We start from the raw sequence: 20,545 nt of genomic DNA, 5'->3' as shown, positions 1-20,545 counted from the left end.
GTCAATTTACTTACAGTGAAATTATTTTACATCAGGAATGATGCTGACCAAAAAAAAAAAAAAAAAAAAATGCTCATTGCAATGAAGCCACCACCTTGAAACCTTACTATACTTTTAAGCAGTCCTGACAGTTGGTTCTTAGCATGTAAAATACTTAAAACAACTCATGTACTCAAATTTTAGGTAAATAATTTAATGATAGAACACCAGAATTGCTTTAAACACACAACTTACTATTTTTGGAGTACAGATCTGAAATGGTACAAATTGTATTCAAATACTGAACCATGAATTAAGCAAATAGAATGGAAAAAAAATTCCCCTGATTTAGGTTTCATTCCTTACTCTTTTCCTTGCCTCGGACTGCTACTATTGCAGATGTTTAGTTGAATCTTAAAAGGACAACGTATGAGAAGGTCCCCTGCCAACAGGCCTAACTCAGATGGGCTCACGGATTCTCAGGTAGCTCACTTCCTGCTGGAAGCCAGCCCCATTTTCTATTTTGCTTCGGTCCAGGCCTGTTCAGATGAAGCACCACTCAGTAGCTACTGACCACTTAAGGTATGGAGAGAAAAGGTAGAAAAATGACTCTTTCAAAGAAAACGCAGGTGGCTGACCAGCCATTGCTCCAGAGTCCATCAGGCACAACACTGAGCACCCCTCCCCAAATGTCCACAGCAGCCCCCATGGGTCAGCATGTCACTTCCCTGACCCTCCTGCTTTGGGCATGTCAGAAGCTTTGCAGAACACAAAGCTTAAGGAACCGGAGGTTTCACACAAGGCTTTCATTGTGCCAACAATGACAGAAGCACACGGGACAGACACAGGTCAGCCTGCTTAAAAACACTTGTTACCGAGAGAGTCCTTGCTGGTCTTGGAGCAGCACGGAATGATGGGGCTTGCCTAAGTGGTGACAAGAAGGATCCTCTTAGACCAGGTGACCTGAGCTTCTGTGGTTGTTGTTAGTGCATACATATGGCAGAACTTAATTACTCGGCTTGTTTCCTTGCTTTATAAAGTCACCCCCTATATATAATCATCATGAGGATCCACTGACCGCTGGTACCAAATGTAAAAGGCTCCAACTCCGTAAGAAACATGGCAAGCAGTTACGGATCCCAAGATATACTTCAGAAAGGGCCAGCCCCGACATCACTCACTGTGGAGGACACGCACTATGTTGTGTCCAGTTCCATCGGAGAGAGGGCTTTGCCCACGAGCACCATCACTCAGTCACCAGCCAGGGAAAAGGGCTTCTCTTGGCTTTGGCACTCTGCTCCCTGGAAGGGTTTCTGATCGGTGGAGGCAATAAGTGAGTGTTCAAAAGTGGATCAACAGCCCATAGGTGGTCCAAAGGAATACTCTGGAATCCTACCCAGTCCAGGACCCAGAGACAGAAGCTAAGGGCTGCTGTCAGTCACTGGTCTTCACAAAGCAAAGCAGCACAGCCCCTCCCCTCAGCCCCTTCCTCAACCTAAAGCCCAGCGGAGGGGAAGTTCTTTGGGAGGGGAGAAGGGAAGTCGGCACAGGTAAGGCTACGCTGCTCTTGGCCTAGATCCCACCTAGAATGTGGCCCCATCTAGAAAATGAATGGCACTATTTTAACAGAACATCTTGGGAAATTCCAAGATGCTTACTCTAAATTTGTATCAGTAACACGGAAGCCACTCCAGTATGCAAGTGTGCTCTCCTCTACCAGTTCTAGATTGATATTTTAGTTTTCAAGCACCACAGGAAAACTTTTTAAAATTTTAGCCGCTTAGTGTAGTGCATGTGCTAAGCAGATTTTAAAAGAGACCCTACATCTACAATGAGTCAAGTATGCGTTTATAGCCATTTCATGAACATGGTTACCTCTGGGTTTTTCTGGTGAGATCTGAGACTAAACATGGAACCAGCCTTGCTTTTTTAACAACATGCAACCATCCAAACTGCATGGACACATACAGGTTTATGCAAAAGCCCTGACAGAACTATATTTAGCCTTTCAGATTGGACATAGGGGCCAGCGGCTCACCCTCAATGCCCCACCGAGGACAAGAGCAGCAACTTTTCTATTTGATTACAGGCAAAAATTATAGGATATAAAATAGAGGCTCTTCCATAAAGTTTAAGATTTAGGGTAGGATAAGGGAAGACCAAAAAATAAAATTCTTATGAAACCAAAGTAATTCTACATTGGTCTTGTACTCCACGAAACCCTGAGATGAACTGTCGTCCTCAAACGCCGATACTTGGATCTAGGTTCACCAGGACACTTCAGTATGCTTCAAACTGGCTCATCATCAACTTCCTGCTGTACTCGTAGGCCAAAAATAGCGCCCCATTGGCAGGGAATGCTCGAATCATAGTAGGTTTCAGTCCAGAATATACGGCCGTTATTCCTAGAAGACAAAAAGTGACCCAAGTCTGAGACATCACGTGAAACTGCAGAGCACAGGGCTGTGTACCTACAAATCCAGACAACGCGCTACAAAGCGGCAGGTGATGGAAGAACTTCCTTCCAGGTTTCCCTGGACTAACAGGAACGAAACGGACTCATGGAAACAAGGACAAGCGTCAGGCCTCCCAGCAAAGCTGGCGGATGCTCAGGTAACACACACTAATCTCATGCCTGGTTCATCCCCAGGAAATGGATCAGGCGGAGCGGAGGCCTCACCTGGCAGCCCAGGGCCCCCGGGGGGGGCAGCGGCTTTGCGGCGACCCTGGAAGGGCAAGGACCATGAGGCATCGGGCAAAGAGCACGGGCGCTTAAGTCCGAGTCCCGTGTCGACTGCTGGCACTGCCCAAGGTGGCTATGCAGATCCAGGTGGGTAAGGGAGGTGGGAGGACTCTGTGAAACTATCAAGTGTTCTGCAGCTTTGGGACATGAACCAAACTGTTGCCACACACCGTAACTGTGCTTTCGCTCAAAATCAAGACAGAAGGGCACCTGGGTGGCTCAGTCGGTTAAGCGTCCAACTCAGTTTTGGCTGAGGTCATGATCCCATCATTTGTGGAACTGAGCCCTGCGTCTGGCTCTGAGCTGACAGTTTAGAGCCTGCTTGGGATTCTCTCTCTCTGCCCCTCCCCCACTCATGTTCTCATTCTCTCCTTCCTCCCCTGTCCCCCCACCCCCCAAAATAAACATTAAAGAAAAGAAATGAAGGGCCGCCTGGGTGGCTCAGTCTGTTAATCGTCTGACTTCAGCTCGGGTCATGACCTCATGGTTCGTGAGTTCGAGCCCCGCGTCGGGCTCTGTGCTGACAGCTCAGAGCCCGCTTCAGATTCTGTGTCTCCCACTCTCTCTGCCCCTCCCCTGCATGTGCTCTGTCAAAAATAAACAAACATTTTAAAAAAAATTTTTTTTTAATCAAGACAGAGAAGTTCACATCCCAAGTTGTGTAGTGGATGCAAGAAGAACAGGTCTTGACTCACTAGTGGCATCAAACTGGCTTCATACAAACAGCACCTGGAGAGTCTTTATATTCCTGTATAACTCTCAAAATGAATAGCAAGTTGCCTTCAGGAGGACTTAGCATTAAGAATTTGTTGCGCGTTCCTTTAAATCCCTCAGTGTCTCTGTCAGAGGTCGTTTCTGATCCCATCTGTATTATGTAAAACAAATGGTGCGGCTTCAAAACGTTCATCCCCTTGGACACAGATGTATTTTAAAAATTCCCTCCGGGTGACTTAGAACAAAGACTCCTGGCCCCGAAGTGAAGAAGAACAACTTCAAACATGGCTGAGGATGAAAGGGGTCTAAAGAAAGGGTGTGAAAACAGCACCAGGGGGAGAGCGCAACCACACTCCCTGATCGACCTCGGGAAGGTTGGCGGAGAAACGACCACACTGGACACACCTACTCTGTTTCTGCAACGAGCGGACTCACCTTCATTTTTCACGATGCTTATCAAGGTTCCGACAAATCCTGCCTGTTTTCCAGACATGGAAAGGACTTGGATTCTGGATTTGACGCAATCCACTGGGTACACGGCCAGCCAGAGGCAGATTCCACCAACTCCACCGCTTAACATCAGAGGGACAGGGCCTAGGCGAGGAAATCAGCAAACAGCGTTTTGCCTCAAGAACAGCATTTCCACAGGTCAGCGTAGCAGCGGCTGCAGGCAGGTGCAAATAAAATTGCTAATGCGCAGAGCACAGTCCTCAGAAGGAGCGGCCAAAGCTCTGCGGGCACAAGGTCCCTTGTGGCACTCGGGGTCGGCCCCTCATCGTGCCAGGTCCGTGCTGATCCCTATGGCCTGTCTTCCAGGGGGCCGGCCCACACAGAAGCAGCACGCCCCGCCGGGAGGAATGAGAACGGTGGCCACTGAGACACAGGCCACGATCTCTTCACCTCTCTCACTCTCAAGTGTTTCGATATTTTAATGCCTCACGGCCCTGATTCTTCCTTTACCATGAAAACCCAAATTGTCTTATTAAGCACAACGGTTAAGCCTGGGAGCTGCCGAACCCCAGAGTGAGTCCAAAACACTGAAGGGAGGTGTTTGAGGAAAAAAAAAAAGGAATCATTCATGGGAGCCAAACGTGGCCATGGTTTGTCATGAGTCAAGCAGCTCAGTAGGATTATCTAGAAAGGACTACACTTTTCAGCGCTCTGGAAACACTCTTGAGATTTATTACCAAGTTTTAAGCTTACTGCAAAATCCTTTATGGGCCATTCACCCATTTATTGGAGATTTCCCACAGGGAAGGTAATTTTGATATTCTCCCCTAACACATGTTATTCCAGTAAAGAAGTTTGGGATGCACGGCTTCATCCCCATCCCGGGGACATTACCACACTGACAGGAAGGTGCCAAGTTCCCTGCCGGCCTCCAGAAACGCCGTCAGACTCCCACAGCACACCTGGCCACCACGCCACTCTGGGGCGCAGCCCATCCCAGCCGACTGGGTCAACATGGGCACACCTACCTAGTTCATCCTTCGATCTTCCTGATGCAAAAAACGACCTGCTCAGTTCGTAGCCGCCGAAGAAGAAGAAATAGCCTGGCACCTCTCGGAGTAAAGTGCTGGAGAGGCCGTGGTAGAAGCCCAAGGGGCCGTCCTTCCTGAGGACGCTCTTCACCACGGACCAGACTGTGCTGTGAGGAGACAGTGAGCCGCACTTAGGGCAGGCAGCGGCTGATTCTAGAAACCAAGGGACCCGGATTCTGAGAACAGAAGGCTTCTACTGAGAGGAAATCTCAGAGAAGCGCAGTTATTTTTAGGACCAGTGTTCTCATAAACTATCCGATGACAAAGACATTTCATTAAAGTGCATTTGTACAAAGCTGGGTGTGCCTGCCGCACCCCCCCCCGCCAAGATTTCAACAGACTGCCAGAACCCCGTCTCACATGGAAGCATGGTGTTCACACATCCCAAGTGGGCTGGGGATCGAGCCTACTCAGCAAAGGAGGGCCTGAGAGTACTCATGGAAAAGGAGCTCCCTGGAGTTTTGGAAAATCAGGTGCTCTGGCCGTGGACAAAACAAGCGATGGACCCGGACCAGAACGGACATGGCAAAGGGAGCTCACAGAGTTCCTTTTGGCTAACTGCTGGGCTCACATCACATGCAATGACTTTTGTAGCACACACGAAGCAGAAGGGAAAGACGCAGACAGCACCGGGCATCACTCCCACCCCTCCCACCCAAGGACCCCTCTCTGGAGGGGCTCTTCAGGAATCTGCCCCACAGCTCCCCCCACCCCCGCCCCGTGTAAAGGACCCTCCGAAGATGTGCAAATAAAATCCAACCCCGTTTGGCAAGCAGAGAAAGAGAGGTTTGTGAAAGCCAGATAAGCTTTTTTTTTTTTTTTTTTATGGCTTGCATCCTCTGGCCCTCAACAAATTCCTTAGTTCTTCATTTGAAAATAAAAAGTGCATTCATACATTCTAGAGGTCGTTATCAAAGATGTAAGAGAGCCAATACCCATCTTTTTCCAACAGCAAATGAGTGAAATTACAATAAGGAGCTGTACAAACTCAGCAAAAATAAAATGGTGTTGTATTTGCCCAGGCCCCTACCTCCCACCAGTCCTACCCTCCCCAACCTTTGTTTTGAACTGATGTGTACTGAGGCATTTGGTTCAGGTGCTTCAGGTTTGTTTTCCTCTGTGCTAGTACAGGGAAATGAACAACGGAGTAAATGTTACTTGAAGGCAAGACAAAGGAAATTCTTAGAAATACCTGGAGGGTGGGGCACCTGGGTGGCTCAGTCTGACTTTGCCTCAGGTCATGATCTCACGGTTGGTGAGTTTGAGCCCCACATCAAGCTCTCTGCTGTCCTCAGAGAGCCCGCTTTGGATCCTCTGTCTCCTCCCTCTGCCCCTCCCTGCTTGTGCCCTCTCTCTCAAAAAAATTCCTGTAGGGCAAGAAGCACCAAGAATTTAGTTTTTCAAGAAGTAGGTATGTAATAATTTTTATTTCAAGCTGCTCAGAGCCTTGTAGCAGCCGGGATGCAGGACACTTTCTGCTAGACCCCTCTTCCTGACGGTGGGCACCATGGCAGGCTTTACCCGTCAGAAAAACAGTACCAGAAACACCTGCTCAGTGCAGTGTAGAGAACCCCTCGCTTCTCACTTAGCTCAGCAGGTGACCCTGGCTTGGACCAGTGGAGGATCAAACCGAAGGTAATAAAAGGCCCTTCAGAAGGCTTCCTCAGGCATCACCTATTGGCCAGGTCCTTCCTGCAACTCAGCTCCCATTCTACAATGGGAATGTAACAAAGTAATTCAACTCAGTGCCTTTGAATCCAAGTTTTAACCCTAAGCTACTATACCCCTGCGTGGGCACTGCCACACCTAAAATACAGTCAACCAATATTTACTTTTGTGCAAGGTATCCATTTTCCTAAGTCTTTGGCCCCAAAATTTACTTTATTAAAAGTACCTTTACTAAGGGGCATGAGAGCAACTTTCTGGGTGTTGTTAATGTTCTACCTCTTGATCTGGGCCCTGGTTTCAACTATGTTTGTTTTAGGACTATAGAACCCCACACTTATGATTTCTGCATATGTATTATAGTTCAATAAAGAGTTTTAAAGACTTACATTTTTGGACCCCTAAGCTAGGACTAGATTCAAACTGGCTGTAATGAATCTCAAGGGTACAGGATATAGAGCTCTGTTATACAAACACCATCCTCACTAGGAGGAGACTAACTCTGTAAATGGCTGATTTATCTGTTTTTTTCCCAGCAGATTTACAGACTTTGAGTAAACCACACTGACGAGAACTTTGGTCAGCCAGATGTTAAGATAAATAAACAAGTGTTGAGATTAACAAAGACAATAAATTGCTTTAGAATCCAAATAAATCATACTGTATATGACACACTCTCATGAGGTAACTAGAATCTATTTTAAAGACTGAAGGGGAAAAGGATAAAAAAAAGATTCAAAGGGTACATGTACCCCAATGTTTATAACAGCATAATGAACAATAGCCAAACTATGGAGAGAGCCCAAGTGTCCACTGACTGATGGATAAAGATGTAGCATGTGTGTAAATATATACACATTGCCATTTGCAATGATGTGGATGGAGCTAGAAGGTATTATGCTAAGCAAAATAAGCCAGAGAAAGACAAATACTATATTATTTCACTCATATGTGGAATTTAAGAAACAACACAGATGAACATGTGGGAAAGGCAGGGGAAGAGAAGGGAGGGAAACAAACAAGAGACAATGACAGAGAACAACCTACGGGTTGACAGAGGGAGATGGGTGGGGGGATGGGCTAAATGGGTGATGGGCATTAAGGAGGGCACTTGGGATGAGCACTGGGCATCATAGGTCAGTGATGAATCACCTAATTCCACTCCTGAAACCAATACTGCACTGTATGTTAACTAAAATTAAAATTTTTTAAATTTTTGGAAGAATTTGCTTATAGAAAAAAGATAAAGAAGACTTAAACATGATTAACTAATGTGGCCTAATAGATGTATAGAATACTATGTTCAATAAATGAATATATGGTCTCATTAAAAGACTGAGGGGGAAGGGCACCTGGGTAGCTCACTTGGTTGAGTGTCAGACTCTTGATTTTGGCTCAGGTCATGGGATTGAGCCCCGTGTCAGGCTCAGTGCTGAGTGTGGATCCTGCTTGGGATATATTCTCTCTCTCTCTCTCTCAAATAAATAAATAAATAAATAAGGCAATATTTATTAAAAAAAAAAAAAAAAGACTGATGAGGAGAGTGGGTTGATGGTCACAGAGTAGCTCACAAGGGCTCTGAGGAGTTTTTTTTTTTTTAGAACATGGGCCCTCTGTGGGTACATGGGAAGGATCAGAGAGGGAAGTAAGGAAGTTACCCTGGCATGTGGGGTGATCACCCATGTGAGACCTGGGAATGGCCATCAAATATTCATCTCAGAGCCCAAACTGATACTTATGAAGGCTCAGCTCTCAGACACGTTCCAAAGCTGTCTGCTATGTGCCTCCTACACAGCTGAGGATCATGCCTCATGCACTCAACACGCCAAGAGCAGTATTAGCTCCTGGCTTACTTCCCAGCTATTAAATATCTGCTGACTGCTCTGATGTGGGGGCGGGGGTGGGTGCAGCCATCACAGGCAGTCCGTCCAGAAAGTTACCCTCTGGCAGGGGAAAGAGTTCTGAAAACAGTATTTTGGAGTAGATAAATCCATTTCTCTCACTTAGTTTGAGTACAATATAAAATATACAAATCCTGCAGCAAGGCAACAGAGACCCAACACTTGTGCCCAAGCAGTGCTTACTTATGGCTTCTGGCTATCTTTCCTGACGACTCCATTTCATGCATGGTCTGTAGTCGGCACTTCACGAGTTCAGTGGGGCAAAGCACGAGAGCAGCAAAGGCAGAGGCGAAGGAACCAGCGGCCGCGTTCTGCAGATCACTGGAAGGAGACAAGCAGTTATTCATTCATTCAGCATTCACCATGCAGAGCTCTCGGGCAGTGAGGGACAGCCACCATCAAAGAGAGGAACACTTGGGAACCTGCACGTGGTGTTTCATCTAAGGGTCTCACAACCCTGGGAGGCTGACAGCAACACCCCAACTGTCATGTGGCAACACAACACACAGAATACGTAGAACGCATGCTACTACCAAGTTAGCAATACTAGGATTCAAACGCAGGTCTGCCTGACTGCAAAACCCATGCTCCTTTCATCAGTCATAGTGCTATGCACCGAATGTATCCCCCACCCCCAAATTTCTATGCTGAAGCCTTAATCCCAAATATGCTGGTATTTCCGGAGGGACTTTGGGAGGTAATTAGACGGAGAGGAAATCGCAAGGGTAGAACCCCCAGGATGGAATTAGTGTCCTTATAAGGGACCACCTAGCTCTCTCTCCACCCACTGAGGACACAGCAAGAAGGTGTCCCTCTACAAACCAGGAAGTGGACCCTTACCAGATACCGAATCAACCAGCACTATGACCTTGGGCTTTCCAGTCTCCAGAACTGTGAGAAACAAAGGTTTAAACCACCCAGTTTGCAGCCACTCTGGAAAACAGTGTGGAGGTTCCTCAAAAACTTAAAATTAGATCTACCCTATGACCCAGCAGTAGCACTGCTAGGAATTTACCCAAGGGATGCAGGAGTGCTGATGCACAGGGGCACTTGTACCCCAATGTTTATAGCAGCACTTTCAACAATAGCCAAATTATGGAAAGAGCCTAAATGTCCATCAACTGATGAATGGATAAAGAAGATGTGGTTTATATACATAATGGAATACTACTTGACAACGAGAAAGAATGAAATCTGGCCATTTGCAGCAACGTGGATGGAACTGGAGAGTGTAATGCTAAGTGAAATAAGTCAGGCAGAAAAAGATAACCATGTTTTCACTCATATGTGGATCCTGAGAAACTTAACAGAAGACCAGGGGGGAGGATATGGGGGGGGCGGGGAAAGTTACAGAGAGGGAAGGAGGCAAACCATAAGAGACTCTTAAATACTGAGAACAAACTGAGGGTTGATGGGGGGTGGGGGAGAGGGAAAAGTGGATGATGGGCATTGAGGAGGGCACCTGTTGGGATGAGCACTGGGTGTTGTATGGAAACCAATTTGATGATAAATTATATATATGTATAAAAAAAATAAACCACCCAGTTGATGGTATTTTGTTACAGCATCCAGAAGTAAGACACAATGCCACATAAAACAAAATCAAAAGGGGAGGAAGGGGGGGGGGAGGAGAGAGGAAAAACATCACCCATACTCCCACCACCACCCCAAAGGCACCCGTTACTAATACTTCCGAGTATCTGCCACTAAGCTTTATAAAACGAGGTTCCAAGGCTATCCCCACATGCCCAAAAATCCAACCTGGAGCAACCAGATATGTAACGTAACTGCCCAGATGAAAGCCCGGGATGAATTTTTAACCATAAAGCTGCTCATTGCAAAGTGTCTTCCCAGTTCCGCTGACCTCCTGACCTCAGCAACAGAGGGCACCAGGAGGCTGCAATAGTACTGAAGGAGGGGGTGAAGCCAGTGCCAGTCAGCAAACTCGACAGTTGGAGGCAAAAAGGCTAAGTCGGAAATCTAAATGGAGGAACGCACAGAAACCGGAAGTATTCACCTCACCTCAAAAGGGTTTGGTGCCACAGTCACCAGCAGGGCTGTGAAACTGAGGTCCGATGAGTCCAAAAATATGGGGAAAAGCCTGAGAAATCTGTGAGTGTTCATGGGGGCCAGAAAATAAGACCCTTTCCAACCCGGGCAGTGTTCTGCCACAGGAGCTCAGCTGGCCCATGGGGTTGGGCAAGGAAGCAGCAAGAGGCTCACAGCAGGACAGTGGGCTCCCTGACACTCCCCCGTTAAATGCCAGCATACCACTGTCACTGGACAACTGGGATGACACCCCCCTGGGGGGTAAGCCCCCCAGGTGACTGCCCTGGGTAGAGATCCCAACAATTTTCCTCCAAACCATGAGCAAGAGCCTAATAGACCTAACATGTTCACTCATCCTCAAGTTATGTCCAACAGTTACATAAACTGACGTCAGACGCTAGTATAAAATCAAGGGCTTCCTCCAATCTCAGCCCCCTCTCCTATCCCCAGGTGACCTGGCCTCGGTGCTGCGGGCAGACAGGAGGAGGGTGCCCCGGGTCCAGCCGGTCGGCTGCACACCCAGGTCTCAGAATAGCTGGCCTGGAGGGAGGCTTCTTCCAGGAGCAAGACGCTGCTTTGAGTAGAGACTTGCTCTTCATTTCGGAGAATTAAACATCAGCCCATCACCTGGTGAGAGCCAGACACACGACTATCCTTGCTCTCAGCTTCTAGTGTGTGGAAAGTGCCCAACACCACTCACGCTGTTCCTTCCCTGCCTTTCACTCCTGCTTAGCTGGTTGTCAACGCCAAAGCTTCAGGGGGTTTCTGTGGTCTTTCAGCCAGCCTGCAGACCCATACCTGGTCTCCCTCAGGGACTGTCAACTCGCGACAGGCGACAGTCAATTAGGGTCATTAACCAGAGTTGCCAAGTTTGCCGGAACAGGGGCGGCATCAATAAATGGGGATATCTATCAATCTAAGACACAATAATGGCTCAGCCACCTGAAGGAATACCGAGCATGCTGTTCCAGCGCAACAACAAGGCAGATCAGGTGTGCAGTAGACTTTGGCTCTCCGATAAATAGTCTCATCTTCCAGGGCACTAAATAAGGTAGGCCGGCCCAAGGCTGCACCTGCCGTAAAGGCGTTCAGAACTGGAACTGAAGCTTCAGTAGGCCTAGGATGGGGTTTTGTAAGAATCCGCTGTTTGTCACCCCTTCAACAAACAAGTACCTGGACACGCCTGCTGTGTTTAGACCCCACGCGGCCAAAGGTCAAAGGAGAACATGACTCAGGGTGGAATTTAAACCATGGGCGGACAAATATTTACGAATTTGCTGAAATTCACAGTAGTTTCTTCCAAGCAGTGCTTTCCTTTTACTGCTTCTGCTGATTTATCTTTTCTCTAGACCTGACCCACGGTCCAGAGCCCCGACTCTGGTCTTAGGGAAAGAACACCAGATGGGGGCCCAGAAGGCATGGGTTTGAGTCCTGCTCTCTGTTATGAGCTCAGATAATATGATCCTAAGCCTGTCAGGATCTGCATGAAATTCCCCCCATCTGTAACACAATTAACACCATCCACCGGCTTTGCTGCACTCGCAGGACATCAGTGAGGGCTAAAAACAAAAACAAAAAACACAAGAAAAACAAAAACGAACCAAAAAACCACGATAGCCGTGGGAGTCATAGCTCTGTCAACTCTAAGGTAGCATCTAAGGTAGCGTTTTCCCAACAGGCAATAACTACACACTGTTCTGAATGATGAAAAAGCAGCCCTTTCCCACGCCACGACCAAAAAAAGAGGAGGGTGCTGGGTTAGGCCAAGTGAAATAGGCCGGCTTCTTTGTTGCAGGACTTCCTCCAGGACCTCATGTGGCTGCTGTCTTCTCTGCAAGGTGTTCTCCTCTGGGGATGCTGCAGGGGACCTAAACCCCAGGTCTCCTCATGTAGAAAGTCTCCCCCCTTGAGCAGGGAGGGCGACACTCACTACAGTGTTCTTCCCATCAGTCTCTATCATGAGATCCCACCTTCTCCTCGTTTGTTTCTTGCGTATTTCTTTACTTCATCTCTTTTTCCTGACCCCTCCTGTGCTGGAAGGTCCTAGAATCGGTGTGCAGCCCCTACAGAAGCTATCTCCCTGGGTGATTTCATCCAGTCCCCTTAAAAAACAAGTTCCATCCATCAAGACAAAATTCCCGCCTGCAAAAGGGCACGTCTTAAAGACCACTAGGCACCTCCAGGGAACTTCTGGACAAAAGGGACCTACTTTTAGTCAAGTGGGACCCGAGTTGCAATAGGGTTTCCAATTCCTACCAATACAACCCGTAAGAACCATGCAGCTGATACAATTTAAGTGATTTTTAAAAATTCAACGTTCAGAAAAGGGATGGCTACACATCCCAGTGTTTCCCGAGTTCTTCCTAGTTGCTGTGTACGTAAATATCCAAGGGACGGCCAAGCATATGGCAGAGTCTGACGTTTGGGGCAGACATGGCCAAACAGGTTCATCTCCATCTTCTGAGATGCTGCCGACTCTTCCTAAAATTCCAAGGGTCTCTCAGACTGGCTCAGGCAGCTTCTTCCAATCCTCCGCATTTTGCCGATGAAGTGGAATCCCAAACGTGGCTCCCAGGCTGCATCTGTGGCTCTGGTCCAGCACCTGTGCCCACAAGAGAAGTAGTACCACCTGCAGCATCTGAAAAGCATCTTCGTGAAGGACACCAATACGTAAGGGTGTCTCCTTCTCCATGGTACATTACAGGCAATCCTCGTCCTGCAGAATTCGTGGTTTGCAAGTTTTATAGGATGACAACATATTACTCCATAACCAGAGAGAAAGTGGGTTATTTTAAAAAAGGAAACATCCTTCCCATAAGGTATCACAAAAATCTTGACTATACAACAACGTTGTCTTTTAAATTTCTTTTTAATGTTTATTTTATTTTTGAGAGAGTGAGAAAGAGACAGAGCATTAGCAGGGGAGGGGCAGGGAGAGAGGGAGACACAGAATCCGAAGCAGGCTCCGGGCTCCGAGCCGTCAGCACAGAGCCCGATGCGGGGCTTGAACCCACGAACTGTGAGATCATGACCTGAGCCGAAGTCGGACACTCAACCGACTGAGCCAACGGGCGCCCCCAACAATGTTGTCTTTTGAAACAAACTGAGCCGGTATTAGTGCCCACGACTCACCTTAGCTTGGCCTGCTTTTCCAATCCAACCACTTTCCGCACCACCTGTTGGCAGAAGCCGTAGCACATGAAGAGGACAGAGTTCTCGGCGATGTTGGCAATCAGCGCTGGGCTGGTCCCCTTGTAGAAGCCGCGGAAGCCCACTTGGGAGTAGGTTTTCAGGCAGCAGTCGGTGAGGCCCCTGTACAGGTCGGGGAACGTCTGCATCTTCACTTTCACGGTGTCAAAGGGCTGCCCGGTCAGTACACATGCCGTGCCCCCTACAACCAGGACAGAAATCTCCAGCACGAGTCTACGTGTGTTAGAGTGCAGCCTCAAATACCCACAGAAACAAGAGGGGAGCAGCCTACCCCAGGGCTTACTTACACTTGTGTTCATTCGACTTCTTCCTCCCCCAAACCTTCGAGCCCAGTCCAATAAACAACACAGGGTCCCCAATGTGCCCGGCACCCAGCTACAGCCCTGAAAGAGCTCACCCTCGGTAGGAGACTGATGTGTGTTCAACAGTCAAAACCAGAGGATGCAAAAGAGTGGAGTGTGTTCTCGGGTGTCAGCAGTGGGGTTAGAGGGACCTGGGCTTGAGGCCTGGCTCTGCTGTGACATCCCAGACAAGCAATACCAATTCTGAGCCCTGGTTCCTCAATCAGCAAGAGGATTAAATAAAAATGGATGAAAAGACTTAACGTAACGGCTGCTGCACAAGTGGTTAATAAATAGCACTTAGTCTCTGTGTACATGCAACCATATAAAAGGAAGGGAAAGAAAGTCTGGCAGGAGCTAATCACTCCCCTTTGCCTAATGCCCAGCCGTACTGATGATTATCCGAAAAACAGAGGAAGAAGCAATAGGTAAAGACGACAAAGAGTCTGGCCAATCGCTAAAGAGCTAAACTTTGACTCTGCTTAGTACAAATCACATATTTTTGCACTTTTATACTGTAAGACTTTGGAAAACAGCAAGATCAAAACTGCATCAGATGACTTCAATAAAAATTCTGAACATAAGGGAAATAACGAACTATAACCACCCTGTGATATCCCAGACCCCGGACTGGGTCAGCATTTGTGAAATGCCGCAAGACTTCCATCTTCCTGGGGCCTAAGAGGCCACCGTAGCTCAGACATTCCCTGCTTGTGTCAGGAAACATAACCATCGGATGAAGTTTTTAAAGCTTCATCAAAACTGAAGTCTTACATTAAATATTTAAGGAATGCAACTTCATAATTTGACATTACACAGTTACCCCAACTAAACTGTGCAAAGCAAAGATAAGAGAGGTCCTGTCTCAAATAACCCCCCCAAGTAATTACTGGCAGATAAAAAGACATTTTCAAGGAGTTTGAAAACTGAACTCTTCTCTTAAGCAATCACAAGTGTGATCTCTGGGACCCTCTCCCTACTGTTCATTTGTTCTAGGAGAGTAATGATACATTCCCACTGAGTTAGTAGTTCTGAATTAGTAGAATATAATTCAATAAGAGGTTACTACCATTAGGGTTATTCTTTGCCAGGTATTGAGAAGAATAAAATAAGACCCTAAATCAAAAAATAATTTAATCATTTGAAAACAGGAGGTGAATGTCAGCATGTTTAAAGAGGATACATAATCTAGGTAATCTAGGTAACCTAGATGCAGATACACTGAATAAAGCATTCAATTCAGAGCATCACAATTTTAACTGGAAGTTTCCACATTTTAACCCAGTCATCCCAAACAGTTCCACATCACAGGTTGCTAATAGACACATTTGTTGCATATCTGTAACAGTTAAATTTCCAACAGAGAGAAGGTAGGAAGCTAGCACATTTTCAAATGCTTATAACAATTGTCTCCTTTCATCTATGGAGGTTAGTTGACTCTCCTGTAATTTACCACAAATGACACTGTCGAGGCACTGCTGAGCCTCACTCATGTGGATGAGGACTACTCTGAACACCAGCACCAGTCACTGAGACCTAGTAGGTGCTTAGATACCCATCAAGTATCCACGAAGCTATGAATAATTTACAGGAATATTTCTCCACTCACTTAGAGCAGAGACCTCTGATCGTCTCATTCTCCCTGAGAGACAAGTGGAAACAGCATCTACATTTTTTTGTAGGTATCCCAACAGGCCCTGCATTTTATTCTGCAAGACGGGCACTCAGACCATGGTACACTCTACATTTCACCAAGGTCAGTGTTGTGGGTTTTCTCTGCTCTACACAACTGAGTCAGCAATGACTGGCAGGGCAGGGATGGTGTCAGTGGTGAACGTAGGGAAGATAGAGGTAAAGACCGAAAAGCAGACCCTTGACCACCCTGTCCACCTATGCAAAACAGAGAATCTCAAACTCAGTGGAAGCACTCAATAAATGTTCTGTTTAACAGCACTGGAAGCATAGCATTTTTAAAATATTCTAATGAAAAATGCTCTTGATGGACTAAATCCTCCAATCAAAAGACAGAGGGTAAGGAGGCTTGGCTGGCTTAGTTGGTAGAGCATGTAATGCTTGATCTCAAGGTTGTGAGTTCAACTCCCATGCCCGGTGCAGAGTTTACTTAAAGAAAAAAAGAGGGGGCGCCTGGGTGGTTCAATCAGTAAAGCGTCCCGACTTCGACTCAGGTCATGATCACACAGTTCGTGAGTTTGAGCCCTGCATCAGTCTCTGCACTGACAGCTCGGAGCCTGGATCCTGCTTCAGATTCTGTGCTTCTCTCTTTCTCTGACATTCCCCTGCTAGTGCTCTCTCTCTCGGTCTTAAAAATAAATAAACATTAAAAAAAGAAAAAAAGACACTGGGTGACTGAATCAATAACACACACACACACACACACACACACACACCATCTATATGCTGCCTACAAGAGACTCACTTCAGACCTAAACACACATACACTGAAAATAAAGGGGTGGAAAAACATTTAACATACAAAATAAGGCCAAAAAAAAAAAGCTGGAGTGTCAATACTTACACAAAATACTGTAAAACAAACACTGTAGCAAGAAACAAAGAAGGGCACTAGATCACGATAAAGGGATCAATCCAACAAAAGGATATAACATTTATAAAGAGCTATGCACCCAACACAGGAACACCTAAATACATAAAGCAATTGTCATAAAGGGAAAAACTGACAGTAATATAATAGTAGAGGGCTTTAACACCCCAATTACATCAACAGATCACCCAGCAGAAAACAAGGAAACAGTGATTCTGAATAAAACATTAGACCAGTTGAACATAACCTATACACACAGAACATTCCATCCAAAAACAGAAGAATACACATCCTTTTCAAGTACACATAGAACATTCTCCAGAATAGATCTTATGTTAGGCCACAAAACAAATCTCAATACATTTTAAGAAGACTGAAATCAGGGCACCTGGGTGGCTCAGTAGGTTAAGCGTCCAACTCTAAATAGCAGCTCAGGTCATGATCTTGCAGTTGTGAGATCGAGCCCCACATTGACTCCACACTGAGCAGGAAGCCTACTTGGGCATTCTCTCTCTCCCTCTCTCTCTGCCCCTCCCCCACTCGCTCATGTGTGTGCACACGCTCTCTCAAAATAAAATTTAAAAAGACTGAAATCATATCAAGCATCTTTTTGACCACAACAGTATGAAACTTGAAACCAATCACAAAAACAAGACAAAGAAGAAACGAATACAGGGAAGCTAAACATAAGCTACTAAACAATGACTGGGTTGACCAAGAAATCAAAGGAGAAATTTAAAAAAGCATGGAGACAAATGAAAATGAAAACAAAATGATCCAAAATCTTTGGGATGCAGCAAAAGTAACTCTAAGAGGGAAATTTATAGCAATACAGGCCTACCTAAAGAAACAAGAAAAATCTCAAACAATCTAAGCTTACACCCTAAGACAGCTAGAAAAAGAATGAAACCCAAAGACAGTAAAAGGAAAGATCAGAGCAGAAATATGAAAGACTAAAAAATAAAAGATACATAAAATGAAGAGCTAATTCTTTGAAAAGATAAACAAGATTTATAAGCCTTTTGCCAGATTCATTAAAAACAAAAACAAAAAAAGAGGCCTCTGGGACACCTGGGTAGCTCAGTCCATTGAGCATCTGACACTTGATTTCAGCTCAGGTCATGATTTCTTGGTTTGTGAGTTCAAGCCCCACATTGGGATTCTAGCTCTCCCTCTCTCTCTGCCCCCCTCCCCTGCTTGCACTCTCTCTCACCCTCAAAATAAATAAACTTTAAAGAAAAAAAAAGAACTCAAAATCAAAAATGAGAAGGAATAAATAAGAACTAAAACCACTAGGATGCCTGGCTGGCTCAGCCTGTAAAGCATATGACTCTTGATCTTAAGGTTGTGAGTTCAAGCCCTACATTGCACATGGAGCCTACTTTAAAAAAATTTAGGGGTACATGCACCCCACTGTTTATAGCAGCACTATCAACAATAGCCAAAGTATGGAAAGAGCCCAAATGTCCATCGATGAATGGATAAAGAAGATGTGGTGAGTGTGTGTGTGTGTGTGTGTATGTATATACATGTCTATACATACACACACCACCCATACATAATGGAGTATTACTCAGCATTCAAAAAGAATGAAATCTTGCCATTTGCAACTACGTGGATAGAACTAGAGGATATTATGCTAAGCAAAATTCGAGAAAGACAAATATCATATGACTTCACTCATATGAGGACTTTAAGAGACAGAACAGATGAATATAAGGGAAGGGAAACAAAAATAATATAAAAACAGGGAGGGGGACAAAACAAAAGAGACTCTTAAATATGGAGAAGAAACAGAGGGTTACTGGAGGGGTTGTGAGGGGGGGATTGGCTAAATGGGTAAGGGGAATTAAGGAATCTACTCCAGAAATCATTGTTGCACTATATGCTAATTTGGATGTAAAGTTAAAAATTTTTTTAAAAAGGCTAAAAACCAAAAAAAAATTTTTTAAATGGACACCAGAGAAATACAAAGGATTATAAGATTATGAAAAATTATATGCCAACAAATTAGACAATTTAAAAGAAATGGATAAATTCCTAGAAACCTGTAATCTTATAAATCTGAATCAGAGACAGAAAAATTTGAACAGACCAACAGACCAATTACTGGTAATGACATTGAATTAAAAAAAAAAACAGAAACAAAAAATTCCCAACAAACAAAATTCTAGGACCAGATGGATTCACAGGTGAATTCTACCAAACATTTAGAGAAATACCTATTCTTCTCAAACTATTCTAAAATATAGAAGAGGAAGGAAAACTTCCAAATTCATTCCATGAGGCCAGCACTATGCTGATATCAACAACAAAGAAAGACACCATGTAGGGGTGCCTGGGTGGCTTAGTCAATTAAGTATCCAACTTCAGCTCAGGTCATGATTTCTCAGTTCACAAGATCAAGCCCCACATTGGGCTCTGTACTCACAGCTCAGAACCTGGAGCCTAATTCAGATTCTGTGTCTCCCTCTGTCTCTGCCCCACCTCCACTCATACTCTCTCTCAAAAATAAACACTAAAAAAAAGACACTATGAAAAACTACAAGCCAATATCTCTGATCAACAGAGATGCAAAAATCCCCCTCAGCAAAATATTAGCAAATTACATTCAACAAAACAATAAAAAAATCCTTCAGCACCATCAAGTAGGATTTATTCCAGGGATGCAAGGATGGCTCAATATTCTCAAATCAGTGGGATACATCACATTAACAAGAGGATAAAAACCACATGATCATCTCAATAAATTCAGAAAAAAGTATGACAAAATACAACATCCATTCATGAAGAAAACTCTCAACAGAGTAGGTTTAGAGGGAATACACCTCAACATAATAAAGGCCATGTACGAAAAACCCACAGCTAATATCATACTCAATGGTGAAAAATTGTGAGCTTTTCCTTTATGATCAAGACAAGGATGTACACTCTTATTACTGACTCAACATAGTACTAGAAGTCCTAGCTACAGCAATCATACAAGAAATAAAAGGCATCCAAACTGGTAAGGAAAAAGTTACACTGTCACTAATTTGCAGATGACATGATACTGCACATAGAAAACCTTAAAGACTTCACCAAAAAACTAGTTTAACTGATACATGAATTCAGTAAGTTTTTAGGATACAATATTAACATACAGAAATCCGTTGCGTGTCTGTGCCCTAATAACAAAGTATTAGAGAATTTTTTTTAATTTTAAAATTAAAAAAAAGAAAAATTAAGAAAACAATCCCATTTATAATCGCTCCAAAAAGAATAAAATACCTAGAAATAAATCAAGGAGGTGAAAGACCTGTACTCCTAAAAACTATAAAGCATTGAGAAAGAAATTGAAGATGACACAAAGGGAAAGACACACCATGCCCGTGGATTGGAAGAACAAATATTATCAATACTATATTGACTAAAGGTCAATACTACCCAAAGCAAATCAATAGATTCAAAGCAATCTCCACCAAAATACCAACAACATTTTTCACAGAACAAGAATAATCCTAAAATTTGTAAGGAACCACAGACATCCCTGAATAACCAAACCAGTTTTGAAAAAGAACAACAAAGCTTGAGGCATCATGATCCCAGATTTCAAGATATACTACAAAGCCCTTGGTCCATGTGTGCATCCTCAGGTGGGATTCCTTCTCCAGGCACTAAGACACAGCTGTACAGAAGACCAAATCCTACTCTGCAGAGTACTTCCTCCCAGGTGAATGATCCTCCCTGGATGATATATATATTTTTTAATTTCCTGAGTTTGGGAAGGTCTAGCAAGACTGCAAAAACAAAAATTACTCTTCAGGAAAATAAAACTATCCAGTTTTGACAACATAGCC

At 44.9% G+C, this 20,545-nt stretch overlaps 1 protein-coding gene across 1 annotated transcript; it reads right to left on the bottom strand.

Moving 5' to 3' along the window:
• Positions 1-127: 127 nt before the first annotated feature.
• On the bottom strand, positions 128-14,101 carry SLC25A15 (solute carrier family 25 member 15). The gene is made up of 5 exons (XM_047074731.1): positions 13,725-14,101; positions 8,727-8,864; positions 4,915-5,084; positions 3,872-4,030; positions 128-2,384 (listed from the first exon to the last, which is right to left on the bottom strand). Exons 1-5 carry the CDS (start codon positions 14,099-14,101, stop codon positions 2,260-2,262), a joined length of 969 nt encoding a protein of 322 aa, XP_046930687.1. The 3' UTR covers positions 128-2,259.
• Between the last annotated feature and the right edge of the window lie 6,444 nt (positions 14,102-20,545).

The sequence above is a fragment of the Lynx rufus genome, unplaced genomic scaffold (genome assembly GCF_022079265.1).
Source record: "Lynx rufus isolate CCGP_SWC_20201006 ecotype Redwood Valley unplaced genomic scaffold, mLynRuf1.p SCAF_1, whole genome shotgun sequence".
NCBI classification, from domain to species: Eukaryota; Metazoa; Chordata; class Mammalia; order Carnivora; family Felidae; genus Lynx; species Lynx rufus.
Note: the sequence above shows the minus strand (reverse complement) of the source record. Positions and strands in the feature narration are given on the sequence as shown.

What these genes read in the sequence shown, in the direction of transcription:
- SLC25A15 (XM_047074731.1), bottom strand. Translation starts at nt 14,101, where the DNA reads ATGAACACAAGTGTAAGTAAGCCCTGGGGTAGGCTGCTCCCCTCTTGT. An exon ending in AAGATCGAAGGATGAACTAG is followed by an intron (nt 4,031 to 4,914) that starts GTAGGTGTGCCC and finishes TTCCTCGCCTAG; the next exon opens with GCCCTGTCCCTCTGATGTTA. An exon ending in AAGCATCGTGAAAAATGAAG is followed by an intron (nt 2,385 to 3,871) that starts GTGAGTCCGCTC and finishes TTTGTCTTCTAG; the next exon opens with GAATAACGGCCGTATATTCT.